The sequence below is a fragment of the Lithobates pipiens genome, unplaced genomic scaffold (genome assembly GCF_037356315.1).
Source record: "Lithobates pipiens isolate NorthernLeopardFrog02 unplaced genomic scaffold, aLitPip1_a1.2 Scaffold_3, whole genome shotgun sequence".
NCBI classification, from domain to species: domain Eukaryota; kingdom Metazoa; phylum Chordata; class Amphibia; order Anura; family Ranidae; genus Lithobates; species Lithobates pipiens.
The window spans coordinates 254,801,248-254,821,706 of NW_027507790.1; the positions used below are offsets into that span (position 1 = coordinate 254,801,248).

General features: G+C 42.2%; 1 protein-coding gene across 2 annotated transcripts in view; it reads left to right on the forward strand.

Moving 5' to 3' along the window:
• Positions 1 to 20,459, forward strand: part of LOXHD1 (lipoxygenase homology PLAT domains 1) — a 425,609-nt gene that overhangs the window by 383,639 nt on the left and 21,511 nt on the right. For both annotated transcript variants that reach the window (XM_077463060.1, XM_077463059.1), the window contains exon 44: positions 11,409 to 11,579. In XM_077463060.1, coding sequence (XP_077319186.1) covers positions 11,409 to 11,579 — 171 coding nt within the window. The remainder of the gene's footprint in view (positions 1 to 11,408; positions 11,580 to 20,459) is intronic.

Below are 20,459 nucleotides of genomic sequence, written 5' to 3' on the forward strand. Positions count from 1 at the left end.
TCCCTAAAAAGTGGCGAGAGGTAGAGTGCCCAACAACATGGGAATGGGTAGATGCGGTAGAAGAAATATATAATATGGAAAGCCTGAGTCTGAGAGAAGAAGAGGAAAGGGTAACATTCCTAAAAAAATGGAGAGGTTGGAAACAATTTAAGCGAGATTGGAGTTTCTCCGCACAATTAAGACCAGAAAGACCAGGATATTAGGAGCAGGGATACTACTGACAAGGGGATAGGGGAGAGGGGGGGGGGTAGTATAACTTTAATATAACTTTAGTGAAATAACGGGAGTAAGATACAAGAATAGTCTTAAGAACATGAAATAAAAGTTGTATAAATATTTTTCATTTAACTATACAAGTAAGTAACAAGAAAATAGCCACAATGATGTGAAGATTAATTTCAAGAGACAACAATGAACGTCAAGTTGATTTACAGTCTCAGGTAAAGATTCGCTGACGTGGCAAATAAGAAAAAAAAAAAAAAAGAAAAAAAAAAAGAGAATCACTCCCTATGTAACACAGTTAACCCCTTGATTGCCCCCTAGTGTTAACCCCTTCCCTGCCAGTGGCATTTATACATTAATCAGTGCACTTTTATAGCATTAATTGCTGTATAATGTGAATGGTCCCAAAATAGTGTCAAAAGTGTCCGATGTGTCTGCCGCAATGCCGCAGTCATGATAAAAATCACAGATCACCGCCATTACTAGTAAAAATAATTTTTTTTAAAAATGCCATAAATCTATCCCCTATTTTGTAGACGCTATAACTTTTGCGCAAACCAATCAATATACGCTTATTGCAAATTTTTTTTTTTTTTTTTTTTACCAAAAATATGTAGAAGAATATGTATCGGCCTAAACTGAGGAAAAAATTAGTTTTTTTATATATTTTTGGGGGATATTTATTATAGCAAAAAGTAAAAAATATTGCGTTTTTTTTCAAAAATTGTTGCTCTTTTTTTTGTTTATAGCGCAAAAAATAAAAACCGCAGAGGTGAGTCAAATACCACCATAAGAAAGCTCTATTTGTAGGAAAAAAAGGAAGTCAATTTTGTTTGGGTGCCACGTCGCACGACCGCGCAATTGTCGGCACAGACAACCATTATTTACAGACTGTGGTCATCAACGTGTTAAAACCGATTTTTGAGCATATCATATTCTGCTGTAGGGTACCTGCGCTCAGGCATGATACTAGAGGGGTAGTTTGGCCAGGAAGGTTAAGAACTACCGGTCTACATTACCATTTCCCCCCTCGGTGTCTGTTGTATGGCTTCAGGATAAGGGGACACCGGTAGTTCCAGTGAGTTGGCAGTTGGCCGAACTTGGCAAACTAGGGCCCTGCCGGCATACCTGGTGCGGTCTAAGTCTACTTTACACAGAACATCAATGTATATTACTGGAGACGCACTGTGCTGAATAGAGTGCTGTATTCTGCACAATGTGGATAAGCTGGGGAGAGAGGGCCTTTATTGGCGCTCTCTGTTCTGTTGCAGGATTTAGTGAGTTTTATCCAGCCTGAGTGTGTCTATGTGATAAGGCTGACACAGGAGATAATAGAAAGAGACTTGTTATCCTGTGGACGCCCCCAGGGATAAGGCACATTTACATATGGTGTCTCGCTGCACCGTGAACAATGGTAGGAAATTAAAGGGAAAATATTAGGAAATTAAAGGGAGGCTATTCATATTGGCTGTACTTGTAAAAAAAAATTCTAGCATCTTTTTTATAAAGCTAAACTTCAGGCAAATACAGAATATAAATGCACAGATGAAATATATATAAGAGGAGTGTTTTACCTGCCAAAGGATTTGTATTTCTGTCCATCCAGTCCTGGTATTTGAAAAGCTGTGTAACATAACAACGGCATTGTCTGGCAGGGCAGAATGGTTGATTTTTTTTTATTTTTTTTTTTATTTTAACACTTACAAGTCTAGTCCTTTCCCCAGCCAGTGACTGGACAGTGAAAGGAGAAGCAGCAGGATGATTATCTCAATGCTGTCACTCTGCTCTCTTCTCCTATCGCCATATTATTATATTATTATTATACACGATTTATATCGCGCCAACAGTTTACACAGCACTTTACAATTACAGTAGAATACAGAAGGGACAGGAGGGCCCTGCTCATAGAGCTTACATTCTAAAGGGAGGGGGTGGTGGTACAAAAGGTAATAGATGCAGGGGATGATTTGATGGGGGTGGCTCGGGGACAGTTGTTAGGTGAGTGTGGGATAGGATTCCCTGAATAAGGGAGTTTTTAGGGATCTCCTAAAGGCGGACAGGTTAGGTTCTGATCGGATATACTGGGGCAGGGAGTTCCAGAGGATGGGAGAGGCTCTGGGGAAGTCCTGAAGACGAGCATGAGAGGAGGTAACAAGGAGCTAGAGAGAAGGAGGTCCTGGGAGGAGCTGAGGGGATGATATGGGCAATATCTGCAGATATCAGTTACCTTGTTATGGCACATGAGCACTTTAGTGTATGGGATTGGTTCCTTGTGCTGCTTCTCCCTCCCTCTCTTGAGCTCCGTTGTACAAGAAATTGCAAGAGGCTGATACCAAGTCATATTGAAAGTGGTTCTAAAGGAAGAAGGTTTTTTTTATCTCAATGTATTCTATGCATTAAAAGGGAATAGCCGTATTTGCCGGCGTATAAGGCGACTGAGCGTTTAAGACGACCCCCTAATTTTCCATTTAAAATGTTAGTTTTGTGCTATACTCGCCGTATAAGACGACCCCCTTTCTGACTAGTCTGTCAGCCCGCTGCATGTGCGGTAATACCGTATGTTCAGTAGCTTCGGTAACATAGTGTATACAGTATACATACAGTATACCGCGTTGGGCCAATCACGGTGAGCAATGTGTTCTGTTAATGAATACAAAGCCTGCTCGGATTAGCAGAGGCTGTAACATCATCAGCCCGCGCCTCTCTGATTCTCAAAGCCAATCCGAGCAGGCGGTATACTGTATGTAGCCTGTTCGGATTGGCAATGGTTGTTACTCCAATCCGAGCAGGCACTGTATTCATTAATAGAATACATCGCTCCCCAAGATTGGCTCAGCGCAGTATACTGTATGTAGCCAAAACTACATACAGTATCACCGCACATCCAGTGGGCTGACATCTAGTGGGCGGACATTTTATACCGGCGTATAAGATGACCCCCAATTTTTGGGGGGAATATTTTAAAGTATAAAAGAATATCTTATATGCCGGAAAATACTGTATGTTTTAAAAAAAAAAAATTTAAGTATCATACTTACCTAGGTGGATTCTGCATCTGTCCCTCTGTGCCTCTAACACTGAGAACCGAGCAATCAAACACTGCTGATTGCTCGGTTCTCACAGCTCCCCGAGCAGAGAGCTGCTGACTGTCAGTCACTGGCTCTCTGCTCTGCCCCCTCCCCACTCATTGGAGCACTGGGCTGTGGAGGGGGTGGGAGCAGCCAGCTCAGGCTCTTAGTGGCTCGCTGAGAGGCTGGGCCTGGTGTCGGTCCAGGGATCTGGTGGTTTCTGACTCCCATTGTCGGGATGACACAGAGCCTGGACCGACTTCTGTGACGCCAGCAGAGAGGAGACTTCAACCCGCTCTCTGCTGAAAACAGGTCACAGGAGTGCAAAACAAACTGCACTCATGTGATCCATAGGAGAAGCCCAGCCAAACGAGCTTTGGCTGTATTTCTCCTTTTAAGATAAAGAAACATTTGTATGCAAGACAAAATCCAGGCACACACCTTCGGACAAAAGTCAGAGGTTTTGTCTGCAGAAAATCCGATTGTGCTTAAGGCAGGCCATAGATGATGTGATTTTCTTTCCTGAAACCCAGGAAAATAGTTTGATTTCCCCATCAACCATCCCCACTGAACAGGCCAAGATTTTAACCAACTAAGGCCAACTTAACAGTCAGAGGCAGCCGTGCCTTGGATGATCTAAGGCTCCGGTGTGCCTAGGCACAGGAAGTATACACTGCTGTTTTTCTGGAGAAATCCAAGACAAAAAGGTACACTTTCAGTTAATGCTTGGGCACAATTAACATTTCCAAAAGTTTGTGATAAGATAGCAAATCTTCACTTCTTACGTTTAGGTCATGTTTAGATAATTTCCAATTGTGGTTGGGGGGGGGGGGGCAGTAAAACACATAGTTGAGTAGCATTTTTACTGTCCCCTCAACCACTTTCTCTTAACCTCCAAAGGCAGCGGATGGGGGGGTCATACATGCCATGATGCTTTGCTTCGTACACATGGCAAGAATTATCCCCAACATTGTACTCAATGGGCAGCACTACCTGCCAGATGCAACACATTCACCTGAACGGGGCTGGGCGGTAATCCCAACATGGTGGTGCAGGTTTGAAGGATTTTAAACCTCTCAAAGCTCCCTTGCTGTCTGTCAAATACCTGCATAAAAGTTTTCCCTCGTGGATCACTCTTCAGAGGGCAACACTGGTACTGGTTAGGCTTTCAGATATGCAGGCGGAACCCAAAACCATCAGGCAGATCTTATACCTTGCACTTCTTATAGACATTGTTGGACATACATGTTTATAAATACAGTATGTGGAGGGGAGCAGAATAGAGCATCCATATACTCCCAGAGTCACCAATTGTGGGATTGGGAAGAGGGGCGGTTTCCAATTAGTTGTTTTCATGAGCTTACCTGTTGACATCCTCTTGGACTCATAGACATTAGACCAGGGCTCTCCAAACTTTTTAAACAAATGGCCAGTGTACTGTCCTTCAAACTTTAGGGGGGCAAAACCATGGTTAGTGGGAGTAGAAAATTACCTGGAATCAGTGGGTGTAAACAGTTCCCCATCTGTGATATTAAGGGAGAAATAGTGCCCCATCTTTAGTGTCAGTGGGAGGAATAGTGTCCCATCGTTGGAGTCAGTGGGAGGAGTAGTGCCCATCATTGGTGTCATTGGAAGGAATAGTGCCCCATTGTTGGTATCAGTGGGAGGAATAGTTCCCCATCATTAATTAGTTGGAGGAATAGTGCCCCGTCATTAGTGTCAGTGAGAGGACAAATGCCCCATCATCAGTGTCAGTAGGGGGAATAGAGTGACAGGAACTATAGCCCACTGTTGCTGACAGTGGGGGGAATAATGTCACAAGGGCCGGATAAAAGCAAGCAAAGGGCCACATCGGGGCCGCAGTTTGGAGAACACTGAATATGTATAGAAATTGTATATGTTCATGTAGAAACGATACAATGGGTACAAGAAAGTTGTACACATTGATAATATTCTTAAAAGTAGTTTGATCTTGTTGACATAAAAAAGGGTACAATATCTAGTGTCCCCATTAAATAGATGGATTACAAGGAAGACACATCTTGCTAGGAGCATTGTCCATGAACCTTCAGATGTAGCCGACAGAAGAACTCACACTGTGTGATAGTGATTCTTTTTGGGAACAAATACTTTCCTTTTCTTTTGTAACCTTCCTCTTCCTAATTAGTGAGGCTTGTCAAATCTGCTTTATGAAGACCTAATCTATATTTCAACCACTTCTCTGAATGCAGCCTCTTTATGTAAATAATTACCTCTGTTTCATCTGGTAGAGTCTGTGTTGTGTAAGGGCCTATTAGCGGGCAGCTACCTTTTCTCTGGAACCTTAGGGCTGGCCATTGCCCATACTCAACATCTTCTGCACCACTGACTCAATCCAGCTGATGGCCGATTTGTCAGAAAAACAATTAGCATTGTGTGAAGCGGACAGAGTCTTTATCCTCCGGCAGTCTCACCACAGGGGACCAGTCTGGAGAACACATAGGCTTTTCCCTTGGAAGATCCTATGTATATCTAAGGAATTCTCTACAAGAATAGAAGCTGACATCTGTCATTAGAAACATAAAGTATTCCAATAGCCTGAGCTAAGATTGACTGTTATTAAACTTTGTTCTTCCCAACCCCCAGTGGACATCAGTAGAGCGATCCCGATTAAATGTGAAGGGGAAAGGTTTTTGTTGACAAGCTGCAGCATTCTTGAAAAGCAGAACCAAGTCTTCTTAAAGCAGACATTACCATTACTCCCATCATCAATCCAAATAAAACATCATTTGCTTATTATTATTAAAAGGTAATGGGATGTGCCTTGAATTTTTTTTTCCTTTGTGACCCAGGAGCTAACTGTGCATCCAGAACTGCTGGTTCATACCACAGAGAGAACCTAATATTATAGACCAGTGGTCTCAAAACTGCAGCCTGGCCCCTTGCTTGCTTTAATCTGGCCCTTGGATCACTATTTCACTCACTGACACCAATGAAGGGCACAATTCCTTCCAATGACACCAACAATGGGGCCCAATGACACCAATGGTGAGGCACAATTCCCTCCACTGATGGGGCACAATTCCTTCCAGTGTCACCAATGATGGGACACAGCACCTCCCAATAACACCAATGATGGGGGATTGTTTACTCCCACTAATGCTGGGACATTTTGTACTCCCATTGGCCACAGTCTGGTCCCCCTAAAAACGAAAGGACAGTAACCTGGCCCTTTGTTTAAAATGTTTTCAGAGCCCTGCTATAGACTCAAGTATTCCAAACTGCATATTGCTGTCTTTTGTTAGTTAGTCACCATTAGGGCAGTGTATGGAAACCAGAATTCTGCGGAGCCTTGGGGGTTGGGGCAATGAGAAAGTTTAACCAGATTATGGTGAAGTGGTTAAAGGAAACAAACTGAGGCCAACTTGGATGTAGACACATAAAAAAATGGTTTGCATGGCTCTACCCACTTTCTTTAAATCGGGCATTAACCCCCTTATTTTATGAATATTAAATCCAGCTGTCTTCTAGTCAGTTATTTAACATCCCTGGGTCCTTCCTGTTCTGCTGTGCCATCGGCATTTCACAGCAGCGGTGGCATGATGAGCTGGAAGCCCTTATGGGCATTGGTTTCCTTTGCTCTAAACTAACACCAGGTTGTGGTCCTCAGGATTGCTCCACCAAGGGAAGGCTGGAATGGGGAGGTTATAATGCAGAGACAGTTCACAGGGTGTCGGGACACAAAAGATGCCAGATCTGAGCAGGGATCTGAGCAAATGAGATAGTAGTCAGGTCAGTCAGAGGTCTTGGTTGGCAGCAAGTAAGAAGGTAGTGAGGTCCAAGCAGGGGTCTTGGTGGACTGTATGTAAGAGAATAGTCAGGTCATTCTGCATCTGCAACAAACAGGCAGCTGGCAAGTAAGTAGTATAGTGCTTTAGCTCTCAGGTAGCTGGCAATAAGACACGGTATCGGCCACTTCAAAGTCTGGTGCTAAACTAACCATCTAGTCAGAGGAAAGACCCAACATAATTTCTGGGAACTGTGGAAGTCCTAGGGATCCTGGAAGACCTGGCATTGATCCTGTGCGTACTGGAGGTACTGGGAATCCAGGTAATCCTAGAAAACACAGCGAGGACACTGTGAATAATAGAGGTTCTAGGAATCCTAGAAGTCCTGGAAGACCCACCAGGTTTACTTGTGACCACAGATTTCTTTTAAATAGAACAAACGTTTGGTATTTTTTTCTCTATTGATTTATTATATTCACTATTAAAAATAATCAACATTTTATTTTTATTTTTATATTTCTTTTTTAGAACCATTGTATGGTTTTGACCATTGTATAACAGATGTACCATACTTCCATCACTGCCGGACCAGCCCCATACTCCAAACCCCATACCATTACCCATTAAACGAGACCACACCAAGTTGGAGTAAATATTGGCCATAGCAGCCTCTTTTATTAACAAGTTAAAATTTAAATTAACATAACTTGTAAAGCATCTGTTACCAAAACCCATCATTCAATACTAACGTTGGTCTTTGCAGGAACCCCAAAATCCCATATGTTTAAAGCGGAAGTAAACCCAGTTTCAAAAAACACTTACATTCCCTGCTGTTAATCTTTATTCATAATACCCACCCAGCTGAACAAGTCAGAGTACAAAATCCCCCCTTCCTGTCTACAGTTCCATATGCTCTATATGGATTTTCAGTTAGAGAGAGACAGTCCACAATTGGGCAGCTACTGCTGAGTGGTCTATATAAAAAATAAAAAAAAGTCTCTCTGACCACAGTTATAAAAGCACCATGTTCCAAATATTTAGTTTTAATATTCTGATTTTACATACAAAAATAAATTAAAGGGGTTGTAAAGGTTTGTTTTTTATTTTCTAAATAGGTTCCTTTAAGCTAGTGCATTGTTGGTTCACTTAACTTTTCCTTCGATTTCCCTTCTAAATGTTTTTTTTCTTTTCTTTCTTTGTCTGAATTTCTCACTTCCTGTTCCTCCTCAGTAAGCTGTTCTGGCTGACTAAACGCCGCTCGGATGATGGTGTGGAGTTTACTGAGGAGAAACAGGAAGGGAGAAATTCAGACAAAGAAAAAAAACATTTAGAAGGGAAATCGAAGGAAAAGGTAAGTGAACCAACAATGGACTAGCTTAAAGGAACCTATTTAGAAAATAACAAAGGAAGCTTTACAACCCCTTTAAAGATCCATTTATTAAATAAAGTAAACCAAAAAGCACTGTTCTATATTCAGATCATTTCAGCTGCATCTTAATAAGGAAGACAAAACTTGTAGACCATTCCCGGGCAAATGCTTAGTATTAAAGATTGCTTAATATCTATAAAAATCCTACCACTACTTTCATTACAATTCCCCGAAGCTATCCACTAAGACATACAGTAGATGCTTGAAATTAATAGCTAATGGACATTTCATAAGAGAGGAGACTTGTCATATACGGGGGTTTGCATCTCAGAAATGTATGTCAGCTGGGATGCATCAATTATTCTAATTTTCTTTTCACATGATCTTAGTTTATTTCCTAGTAGATCCCCATATGGTTTAATACTCTTCTGTCTGCATTATGTTAATGGACTACTAAAATACAAATAGGAAATAGAAGTTAACAAGCTGGGGTGAGTTAAATATACTAGAACTGTTGTGTAAAAATCTGACATTCTAGATTAATTTCATAGGAACCATATTTATACCGCAGGTAACGGAGTAGGGGATTCGTAAAAGCTATGATAGATTAAGGATGATTACTTGGCTTATAAGGCTTGGCTCATAAGTACCATAACTTCCTTTAACAGATCCTTTTATTATGATAGTGTAATTCTGTAAACTCTTTTATTGAGGTTTCATCTACCAGATGAAAGCTAAAATCAGACTAAGCCCTTGCACACACGGTCGGACATTCTGCCAACCAAATCCGTTGGATTTTGTCCGAACTGATTGTGTCCGAAACTGTTGCATACACACGGTCGGACCAAGTTGTCGGAAAATCCGATCGTTCAGAACGTGATGACGTTATTTCGTTACGATGGGACTACATTCAGGCTAGTAGCCAATAGCTTTGATGTAGGAATTTGATCTGAGCATGCGTCGCACTTGGTCCGATCAAAATTCTCTACACATGATCGGAGTATGTCCGATCGGACCAGTTTGTCGGAAAATATTTCCAACAAGTTGGAAAATTGGGTCCGACGGATATTCAGACGGAAACGGTCCGATGCATACCACACACAGTCGGATTATCCGACAAAACGGTCCGATAGGACACATTCCGTCGGAATCTCCGATCGTGTGCACAAGGGCTTACAGTGCAGGTAACTGCCTTGTAAGATTATGGGTGGGAAAGGAAGGTTTTTAAGTGGAGCCAAATTTGCTTTGGGTCCATCCCTAGGGCTGTTGCTCTGTGCCAGGGATGGGGAATTCATTTTCCTAAGGGATCACATGAGAAGTTGGGACTGTTGTGGAGGACTGAACTTAATTCTGCTTAATAGTATTTTGGACCTTCGTAAACATGCAGAAAATGAATATCTGGCACTAGGATTAATAGGTGTAGCTGCTCATGAAATAGATGGGCGGCCGGGAGGTGATATAAACAGGTGGCTAAGCAGTGTCCCCCACCCCGAACTGTAAAATAACAGCCAGACGGGGGGGGTCTCAAACTTGTCTGTTGAAATCAGTGGAGCCGTGCCACAACCGTATGCAATACATGCATTTGCAGTGCGGTAGTGCAGCATTTTAGGGTTAAAAAGCAGACAGTGAGGAGGCGATAAAACACCTCACTGCCTGTCAAATGCCCTCTGAAAAGCACTGTGACTGGAAGGAAAGAAACTGAGATCGGCAGAGTGGGGATTCTGCTGATCCCGACCTACGATGAAGAACAGGTGCATGGCTCCTGGGGTTTGCAGCATGCAGGAGCTAACACAGGAAGAACTTGGCCGGGTAGCAGAGTGTTTGGAGAGCGTTGCAACGTCTTCTAGCCAACACTCTCCCACCAGACCCAAGCCTCTCCACTGTACCACATGTAGCTCTGGTTAAGATGGGTCCTCTGTTCCTTGCCAGCCTCAACCTTCTCAATGATCTCAGCCCACCTGACACACCAGGCTGAGTATACAAATACTCGGTTTACAGAGAAATCAGCAACCGTGACATTAGTACCCAGCTATTATGTTATTTCATAGGATGCAAACACCAGACCAATTGGTAAAACAAACTAAATATATTATGATATAATAAAATATATAACGGCAGACAGAGGTAAGGGGTAAAATGAACAATAATGGTATTAATACACCTAAAATACAGGACAATTGAGAGTAACAGGGCCCAGATATTACCAATCAGCTTAAACTGTAACCGAGTCATCTAGAGGTCTCCAAACTATGGCCCTCCAGTTGTTCGGGAACTACTATTCCCATAACGCCTAGTCATTTCTGTGAATGTCAGAGTTTTACAATGCCTCATGGGACGTAGTTCCGCAACAGCTGGATAGCCATAGTATGGAGATCGATCCCTGATCTAGAGTACCATAAGGGCAGCCAGAAATGGATATTAGAACCCCCTGGAGGCTACACTGCCTTAAATCTGCCTGCAGGACTTCAGTGTTCATGAAGGTTAAAAAAAAAATACAAAACTCTATGTAAATAATATGAAACTAGGAAACACAGGGAAAAGGGGGCAGCTGCCCTGGGCCAAGTCATTGTTGTGGGAACCAAAGAAGCTGCCCCTTGAGCCTACACTTCCCACAAATAGTTGATAAGTGGATTTGGTAGGGCCCTAGAAAATGTTTGCCCAGGGTCAAATCAATATTAAAGATGGCCCTGGCCAAGGCCAACTTAATTCCCAATAAAAAAAAGGGAACATTATCCTTTTGCATGATTTCATTTTCTTCGAGGTGACAGCATGTTCAGGAGATCCAGTTTGTCAGTCTCGCACAGACAGTTCTATAGGGCAGAGTTCAGTAAGCCCCGGGTCTCAATGTCACAACTGTCGTTTCTTTTGGTTGATATGTACTTACTCCTTTTTCTTTGCACAGCTTCATTGGATAAGCCTCATAAGATATGTAACAATAGATGGAGTGATGATTGGATGACATTGGCTTTGGTTGTGTTCCAGGGGTCGGTCCTGGGTGGCACTTGGAGTATATAGATGTAAGAGACGAGTTGATGAACAAGACATTCCGCTTCCAGTGCGATCGCTGGCTGGCTAAGAACCGCGAAGACAAGCAGATCATCAGAGAGCTCGCCTGTGCCAACAACGACATCCTGGACCTCAAGGAGCGCACATGTAAGTCGAGGGATTGTTTTTATCATGGCATTCTGTAAAGTTTTTTTTGTTTTGTTTTTTAATAAAATTATGCATGTTGTTTGATGCCTGAGACACGGTGGGGTTGGTCTACTAAAGACAAATAGACTGTGCACTTTGGAGATGCGGTGACACTCATTTTCTCCAGAGCTTAGTGAATGTGGTGAAGCTCTGCTGATTTTCACTATCCAATCATGTGCATGCAATTTTTCTAAATTTCCCTTGCACCCAATGGGATAGTCTGTACAAAGTGAAGCTTCACCACATTCACTAACCTCTGGGAAACATGAGCGTAACTGCACTCCCAAAGTGCACAGTCTATTTGCCTTTAGTAAATCAACCCCCAAGTACCTCACTATGTATGGAGGTTTAAAATATGACAACAGGGGCATCAACATAAAGGATCCAAGTCATTAAAGTCCAACTGAATATTTGGTTTAAATTGGCTAAATACATTTCAGGTCTATTTAACTGCGTCCCAACCATGTTATAGCCGAAAGAAGGCGACAGCGTGGCTCTCAAAGTTCTGGGAGGACGTCCATGGACCTCCTGTGACCGCTGTGTCCTTTGTACACAGCTGATCACAGATTGCGGTAAAAGGGCCAATCACAGCAGCCTTTTACCATATGATCAGTTGTGTCCAATCACACCTGGTCACATGGTAAAGGACTTTCCAGTTATTGGCATAACTTTACTCACACACTGTCTCTGTGTGAGAAAATCAGAGGCGATAACCAGTAAGTCTGACAAGGCACAGTGAGTACATGTTTTACACTGATAATCAGGGCACTGACCTTCAGTGTCCTGATTATCAGTGCAGGCCCATCGGTGACAATTAGTGCCCATCAGTTCAGCTTATCAGTGCAGGTTATCAGTGCCCATCAGTGCAAATCAGTGCAGCTTCATCAGTGCCTATCAGTGCAACCTCATCAGTGCAGCTTCATCAGTGCCTATCAGTGCAGCCTCATCAGTGTCCATCAGTGCAGCCTCTTTAGTGCAACCTTATCACATTATCATGATAGAAATTTGAAATGGGTACAGTGTTGCACGATCACGCAGTTGTCATTCACAGTGTGACAGCGCTGAAATCTGAAAATTGGCCTTTGCAGGAATAGGGTAAAATTGCCCTGTTTTGAAGTGGTTAAACTCAGAGGGCCCATTCACGATAGGAACTTCATGTGAATAGAGCCAGTGCTACACAAATATGTAACATTTTACATTTATAATATGTAAAACCTTTTATTGTTTTTCAATATTAATATTGCCCAAAAGTCACATATTAAATCCAGAACACAACCACCATATGCATAAACACATCTGCCCGGACCGGTCATAGTATAGTGAATAGTGGGCATAGGTATAGTGACTACCCTTTCGCTGTATCAATCAATCTTCCATATTGGGACAGAAGGGTCCACAGATCCCATTTCACCATGTGTAATAACAATTCTTCCTTGACAGAGCAAATCATCAACCCCAGAATATGCTGTATATATATATATCCTTATGGATTTTTTGAGAGTAATTTCAAATGTATTATATTTTATAAGTGTCTGAGCTGATATGAAATAAACTCTTAAAGGAGAACTCTACTTTCATTTAAAAAATATTGCCTTTTTGCTATTTAATAATAATAAAAAAAATGAAAAAAAGTTTGCTATTTAATTTTAATAAAATGCCCATTCGCGTTTTAATCTGAAGTTGATGCATTTTTCAAAAATCTTTAAAAATGATTAATACAATATGACAACCTGGAGACATTCTGTACACCCGTTGGTGTATGGAACACCCCCCCCCCCCCCCCAAAATGTCATTTCCTGCTTGTGTAATCGGCTGGCCGGAATTTCTCAGATTTCTACAATATGATACAAGTATAAGTTTAGACACCCCTTGCAATAGAAATTTCATGTTTGGTAAGATCCTTAACGCTTTAAAGTGTTACTAAACCTAGGAGCTTGCATTCATATATCTGGTCTCCCACAGTACACACAACATGGAAATGCAATTACTTTAACCACTTCAGCCCCGGAAAGGATTTACCCCCCTTCCTGACCAGATCATTTTTTTGCGATTTGATACTGCGTCGCTTTAACTGACAATTGTGCGGTTGTGTGACATTGCACCCAAACAAAATTGACGTCCTTTTTTTCCCCCTACAAATAGAGCTTTCTTTTGATGGTATTTGATCACCCCTGCGGTTTTTATTTTTTGCGCTATAAACAAAAAAAAGCGACAATTTTGAAGAAAAAAAGCAATATATTTTTTACTATTTGCTACAATAAATATCCCCCAAAAGTATATAAAAACACAATTTGTTTTCCGCAGTTTAGGCTGATATGTATTCTTCTACATTTTTTGGGTAAAAAATCGCAATAAGCGTATATTGATTGGTTTGTGCAAAAGTTATAGCGTCTACAAAATAGGGGATAGATTTATGGCATTTTTATTATTATTATTATTATTTTTTTTTTTATTATTATTATTAGTATTATATACTATTATATTAGTATTAGTAATGTCGGCTATCTGTGATTTTTATCGTGACTGTGACATTATGGATAACACATCGGATACTTTTGACACTATTTTGGGACCATTGTCATTTATACAGCGATCAGTGCTATAAAAATGCACTGATTACTGTGTAAATGACACTGGCAAGGAAGGGGTTCTCTATGGAGCCAGTTTACATATCTCCGGGGCGGCTGCGGAGCGGATTGCACAGGGGTCCTGTGCGTCTTTGGCTCTGTTTCAGTGTCAAATTCAGACAAAAATTTGTCCCGGATTCGTCCGTGAAACGGAGAACATGGACGCACCGGACCACCTGCTGCGAGCCGCACCCGTCTTAGCCCTTGTACACACGGTCGGAGATTCCGACAACCAAATCCAACGGATTCTGCCTTTCAATGTAACCCATATATGTAAAGCACTGCCAGCCCCTCTATTGTAGGAAGGCATAGCTCACTGTATCTGTCTTTTTATAAAAACGAGCATTGTAAATACCGTTTTAGAACGACCTTCAGGCCGATCACATGACTCACGGCCTCTTTACATCGCCCGATCCATGGATACTGCAGGAGGGGCCGAGATCTTCCTCTGATGTCAGTCGGGAAGATCACATTGTTGCTCAGCCCCTCCTGCAGTAGCCCTGGAAACGGGCCGAGAGTCACATGACTGGCCTGAAGATCACGCTAAATGAGTATTTACAAGTTTTGTTTTTTTATAAAAGATTTATACAGTGTGCTATGCCTGCCTATAATACAGGGCTGGCAGTGACCATTTATAATTTTGTATTTATATATATATATATATATATATATATATATATGGGGGGGGGGGTGTTGACAGAGACACAGATACAGAGCTGACAGGCAGGGAGGAGGGGGTGAGGGAGAGAAAGGAGAGCTGAGATCAGGGCTGCGGATTACCGAGGTTCATACATTGACTACGGTGTACATGTTTGTTATTAAAAAAAAAAAGTTCAGTTACAAACACTTTAAATAACTCATCTTGTTGCCACTTTAAGATACATTATACAGTGAATTTTTGCTTATCAATAGGGATTTACTCCCTTAAAGTGCATGTAAACCCGAAAGATTTGGTATCATTTGAGCCCAGTCTTGCCACAAAGAGTTAATCCAGCTTGCTGTGAGTGACAGGTGATTTACATATCTCGTGCACTAGCCTAAGAGGCATGCATTATTTTTTTTAATTCCCTCCCACTCCTTTCTTCTGCTGTTCTGCAAGGATTGGCTGTTCCACACCCCATCATGATTTGGCATGCTGAAGTCATGTGAGGACTTTTCTGGGTTTTGACTGGATGTTAGAGATCATAGCAGAAGTTCAGTGTAAGAAATAAACAGGAGAAAATGCATGTTGACAAGGGGAGTGTAGAGGTGGGCGGGGAGAATACTGACATCACAACTCCACCCACTGAGCCCTGGAAAACAGATCCACCCACAAAACCTGCAGTTTTTCGGGTCTCATAGCAGACAGAGGGGAGACATTTGACAGATAAGATACATGCAGGAGGCATGTATATCCTTCTAGATAACCAATATTGCAGTCGTTTAGAAAGGATGAGAGTGGCTTTACATCCACTTTAACTGATTTTGGCTTCTATTAGGTGTTAAAATTGCTCTGTGGATATTAAACTTCTGAGAGGCGCTCTGGATGTTCAAATTACCTTTTTAACAGTATCACATAGATGCAATCATATGCCAAAAGCATCCAAAGCACGCTTCTGAGGATAAATATAATGTATCATTATGATAGCACAGGAAATCCAACATGTCCTCTTAAGTGCTTTCCACCAGGCAATGAATGTAAATAAAGGCTGTCCGCGATATGAAATGATATTGCAATCCTCAGAGACAAAGCTCTCCACCATACAAATTGTGTAAACGGAGAATGGTGAAGAGCTACATTTGTGAGAGTTTCAAATCCATAAGGATATATATTCTTAAAGCGAAGTTCCACTCAAAAATGAAACTTCCGCTTTAAGGGAAGATGACCCCCTTGACATGCCACATTTGGTATGTCATTTTTTTGGGGGGAGGCGGATACCCTCTTTTTAGAGGGTCCCAGCTCCCGCTTCCTCCCGGCACACCACGGCGCCAGAAGGGAGATCACCTCTCCCCCCTCCCTCTTGACAATCATCTAGTACGCATCACAGGTCCCAGATGATTGCCCGGCCAGTTGCGGCACCGCTCGCACATGCGTAGTGGGTGCCCGGCTGTGAAGTCACAGCCGGGCGCCCACAGTTACAATGCCGGCGCCGCAGAGAGGATGGGGAGATGGGCGGGGCTTCATTCCCCCGCATCACTAGACCCTGGGACAGGTAAGTGTGCGATTATTAAAAGTCAGCAGCTGCAGTATTTGTAGCTGCTGACTTTTCATTTTCTTTTTTTTAAGGAGAACTCCGCTTTAACCGCCTCCCGCCTGCCGTACAGACAAATGATGGCAGAGCAGGGCGGCTTGGCCGTTCTGGGACGACGTCATATGACGGCTCCCAGTTTAGCTGCAATCTTGTGCCCGTGGGGGCGCACAGCGTGCCAATCGAGGGCGCGTCATGTCCCTGGGACACTGCCCGACCCGATCTCGTCAAAAAGCCATGGCTCTTTAGCCATGTGATTGCCTGTGTCCAATCACAGCCGATCTCATGTCAACAAGGAGATGCTGTTTATCGGCTCTCCTCGCCTCACACTGACAGAGTGTGAGACGAAGAGAGACGATCAGAGGCATCTCCTCACAAAGGAGACGTGTATAGGTAATCGGGGCACTGATCATCAGTGCCCTGATTACAATTCAGCCCCAATACTGCCCATCAGTGATGCCAGTCTATGCCCATCAGTGAGGCCAATCTGTGCCCATCAGTGATGCCAATCGGTGCTGCCTTTCAATGCCCATCAGTGCCTGCCTATCAGTGCCACATATCATTGCGTCCTTCCGTGCCACCTATCATTTCCCATATGTGCTGCCTATCAGTGCCACTCATCAGTGCTTCATATTAGTGCCTCCTCTTCACTGCCGCCTCATCAGTGCCCATCAGTGCAGCCTCCTCAGGGCACATCAGTGAAGGAGAAAAATTACTTATTTACAAAATTGTCTGACCGAAACTAAGAATTTTTTGCAAAAAATTTAAAAACCCAGCGGTGATTAAATACTACCAAAAGAAAGCTCTATCTGTGTGAAGTCTGTGCAGATGTTTTTATATTTTATACACAGTGGGTAAAATAAATATTGAACACGTCAACATTTTTCTATGTAAATATATTTCTAAAGGTGCTGTTGACATGAAATGTTCACCACATGCAGGTAACAATGCATGCAATCCATACATGCAAAGAAACCAAAACAAATAAATTCAGAAAGGCAGTTATGTGTAATAAAATGGAATGACACAGAGGCAAAGTATTGAACACATGAAGAAAAGGAGGTGCAAAAAGGCATGTAAAAGCCAAGACACCAGCTGAAATCTTTGAGTAATTAGAAAGCAATCGTGCCCCTTGTCAGTGCAAATTAGTATCAGCTGGTTCAGTCTCAAGTGATGGCCTATAAAAAGGTGTCTCATTACCAAGAAACATCTCATTAAGGGGAAAAGCAAAGAGCTCTCTCAAGACCTTTGTAACCTTATTGTTGCAAAACATACTTATGCCATTGGTTATAGAAGGGTCTCTAAACGTCTACATGTTCCAGTGAGCACTGTTGGGGCCAAAATCTGAAGGTGGAAAGAACATAATTTCAACATGAACCAGTGCTCCTCAAAAGAGTTGTCCAAGAGCCAAGGACCGCTTGTGGAGAGCTTCAGAAAGACCTGGAATTAGCAGGTACAATTGTTTCAATGAAAACAATAAGTAATGCACTCACCAACCATGGCCTGTATGCACGCTCACCATGCAAGACTCCATTGCTGAAGAGCATGTTGAAGCTTGTTTAAAGTTTGAGGCACAACATTTAGACAAGCCTGTGAAATACTGGGAGAATATAGTCTGGTCAGATGAGACCAAAATTTAACTCTTTGGATGCCATAATACACACCATGTTTGGAGGTCAAATGGCACATCACCCCAAAAACACCCCAATACCCACAGTAAGGTTTGGAGGTGGGAACATCATGGTGTGGGGCTGTCTTTCATTATTGAAGGAAGGATAAATGGAAAAATGTACCAGACATTCTTGATAAAAATCTACTGCCATCTACCATGATGATGAAGATGAAACGAGGGTGGACATTTCAGCAAGAAAATGATCCCAAACACAAAGCCAAGGAAACTCTAGATTGGTTTCAAAGAAAGAAAATAAAGCTGCTAAAATGGCCCAGCCAATCACCTGACAATGGATATATGGAATAAGGTTTGGAGGACCCCGAAGACCCTGGAACAGAACCTTGTCAATCGAGGACAAGGCCAACAGATGTGAATAACCTCTCTCGATGTCCACAGCCTCTGAATCCAATAAAAAATCTATGGAAATAACTGATCAGAGTTCATAGAAGAGGTCCACGGAACCTTCAAGACTTGAAGACTGTTTGTGTAGAAGAATGGGCTAAAATCACATCTGAACAATGCATACAACTAGGTTCTCCATACAGGAGGTGTCTAGAAGCTGTCATTACCAACAAAGGATTTTGTAAAAAGTATTAAATACATTTCAGTTAGTGTGTTCAATAGTTTTTTCCCTGTGTCATTCCATTTTATTACACATAACTTAATTTCTGATCTTTTGTGTTTTGGTGTCTTTGTATGTATGGATTGCATGGGTTGTTATTGACATGTGGTGAACATTTCATTATAGCACCTTTAGAAATATATGTACCTACAAAAATGGTGACGTGTTTAATACTTCTTTTACCCACTGTATATGCTGGTAAAAGGTCATACAAATATTGGAGGGGGGGACGAGACACAACTTACACACTTTTAATAGCGGTATTTATTTTAATTTTATTACAGGTACTTATACAGTGCCGTCAATTTACGCAGCGCTTTATATATATATATATATATATATATATATATATATATATAGTACACTCACATCAGTACCTGCCCTCAAGGAACTCACATCCATACATATACTAGGGCCAAAGGGCCAATTTAGACAGTAGCCAATTACCCTACCAGCATGCCTTTGGAGTATGGGAGGAAACCAGAGCATCCAGAGGAAACCCACGCAGGCCCTGGGAGAACATGCAAATTCCAGGCAAATAGTGTCATGGTTGGAATTCAAACTGATGACCCTAGTGCTGTTTAAATTCCATTTGGAATTTTTGGAAGTAATTTAACCCCGCAGAGGATATTGACATAGATAGACCATACAAGGTCAGCTACAATATCTAAGTTGGTGGAAGTCTCTGGGGTGGCCTTATCCCCTAACATAAGGACCCCCTTACGTGTCTTTCTAAGTGTGAGGGTTCCATCTCTCTCCTTGTTGTGCTCCTGAAACTTCTTGTCACCCCTGCTTTGGCTCCTGAGGAAGTAGACTATTCCAGGAAACGCGTTGAGCCTTGTACCACCAATATACCGTTTTGCTGAATGGATGTGGTTCACCATGTTTATAGTGAAAAAGTACATGGGGTGGAATAACATGTGATGTGGGAGATCTTATGGAAAAAAGTGTTGTGCTTATCTGTATTTTTGTGTTCATGCTTTTAAAGGATGTTAAAATTAATAAAAATAATTGCCGGATTTTATGGAAAGTGTGTATGTTGTGCCTCAAAAAAAAAAAGAATATTAGTATGGTCTTTTTACCTTAAGAACCCTTTCACTCTGAGACGCTTTACAGGCGATACAGAGCTAAAAATAGCACCTGCATAGCTCCTGTAAAGCTCCTCTCCAGTCTCTCCAGTGTGAAAGCCTGAGGGCTTTCACACTGGAGCGGTGCGCTGGCAGGACGGTAAAAAAAAATCCTGCAAGCCACATCTTTGGAGTTGGGAAGGAGTGGTGTATACACCTCTCCTTCACCACTCCTGCCCATTGAAATCAATGGGGCAGCGCGGCTATACCGTCAGCAGAGCACTGCTGCAGCAGCACTTTGCGGTAGTTTTAACCCTTTTTTGGCTGCTAGCAGGGGGTAACAGTGCCCCGCTAGCGGCCGAATAGCACCACGAAATTGACGGTAAAGCGCCTCTAAAAATAGCACTGCTTTACCGCAGACGCACCCACCGCCCCAGTGTGAAAGGGGCCTTAGATTTGTACTAGGGATGTGCCGCATTATAGCCAACGCTCTCATTGCATTATATATGGTGATTGTGTTCTAATGTTTGATAGGTACCTTTTGGGTAATATTGAAAATTAATAAAAGGTAGACTTTACATATTTGTATGCGGTGGTAGCTGTGTAAGCCTTTTTAGCTATGTTA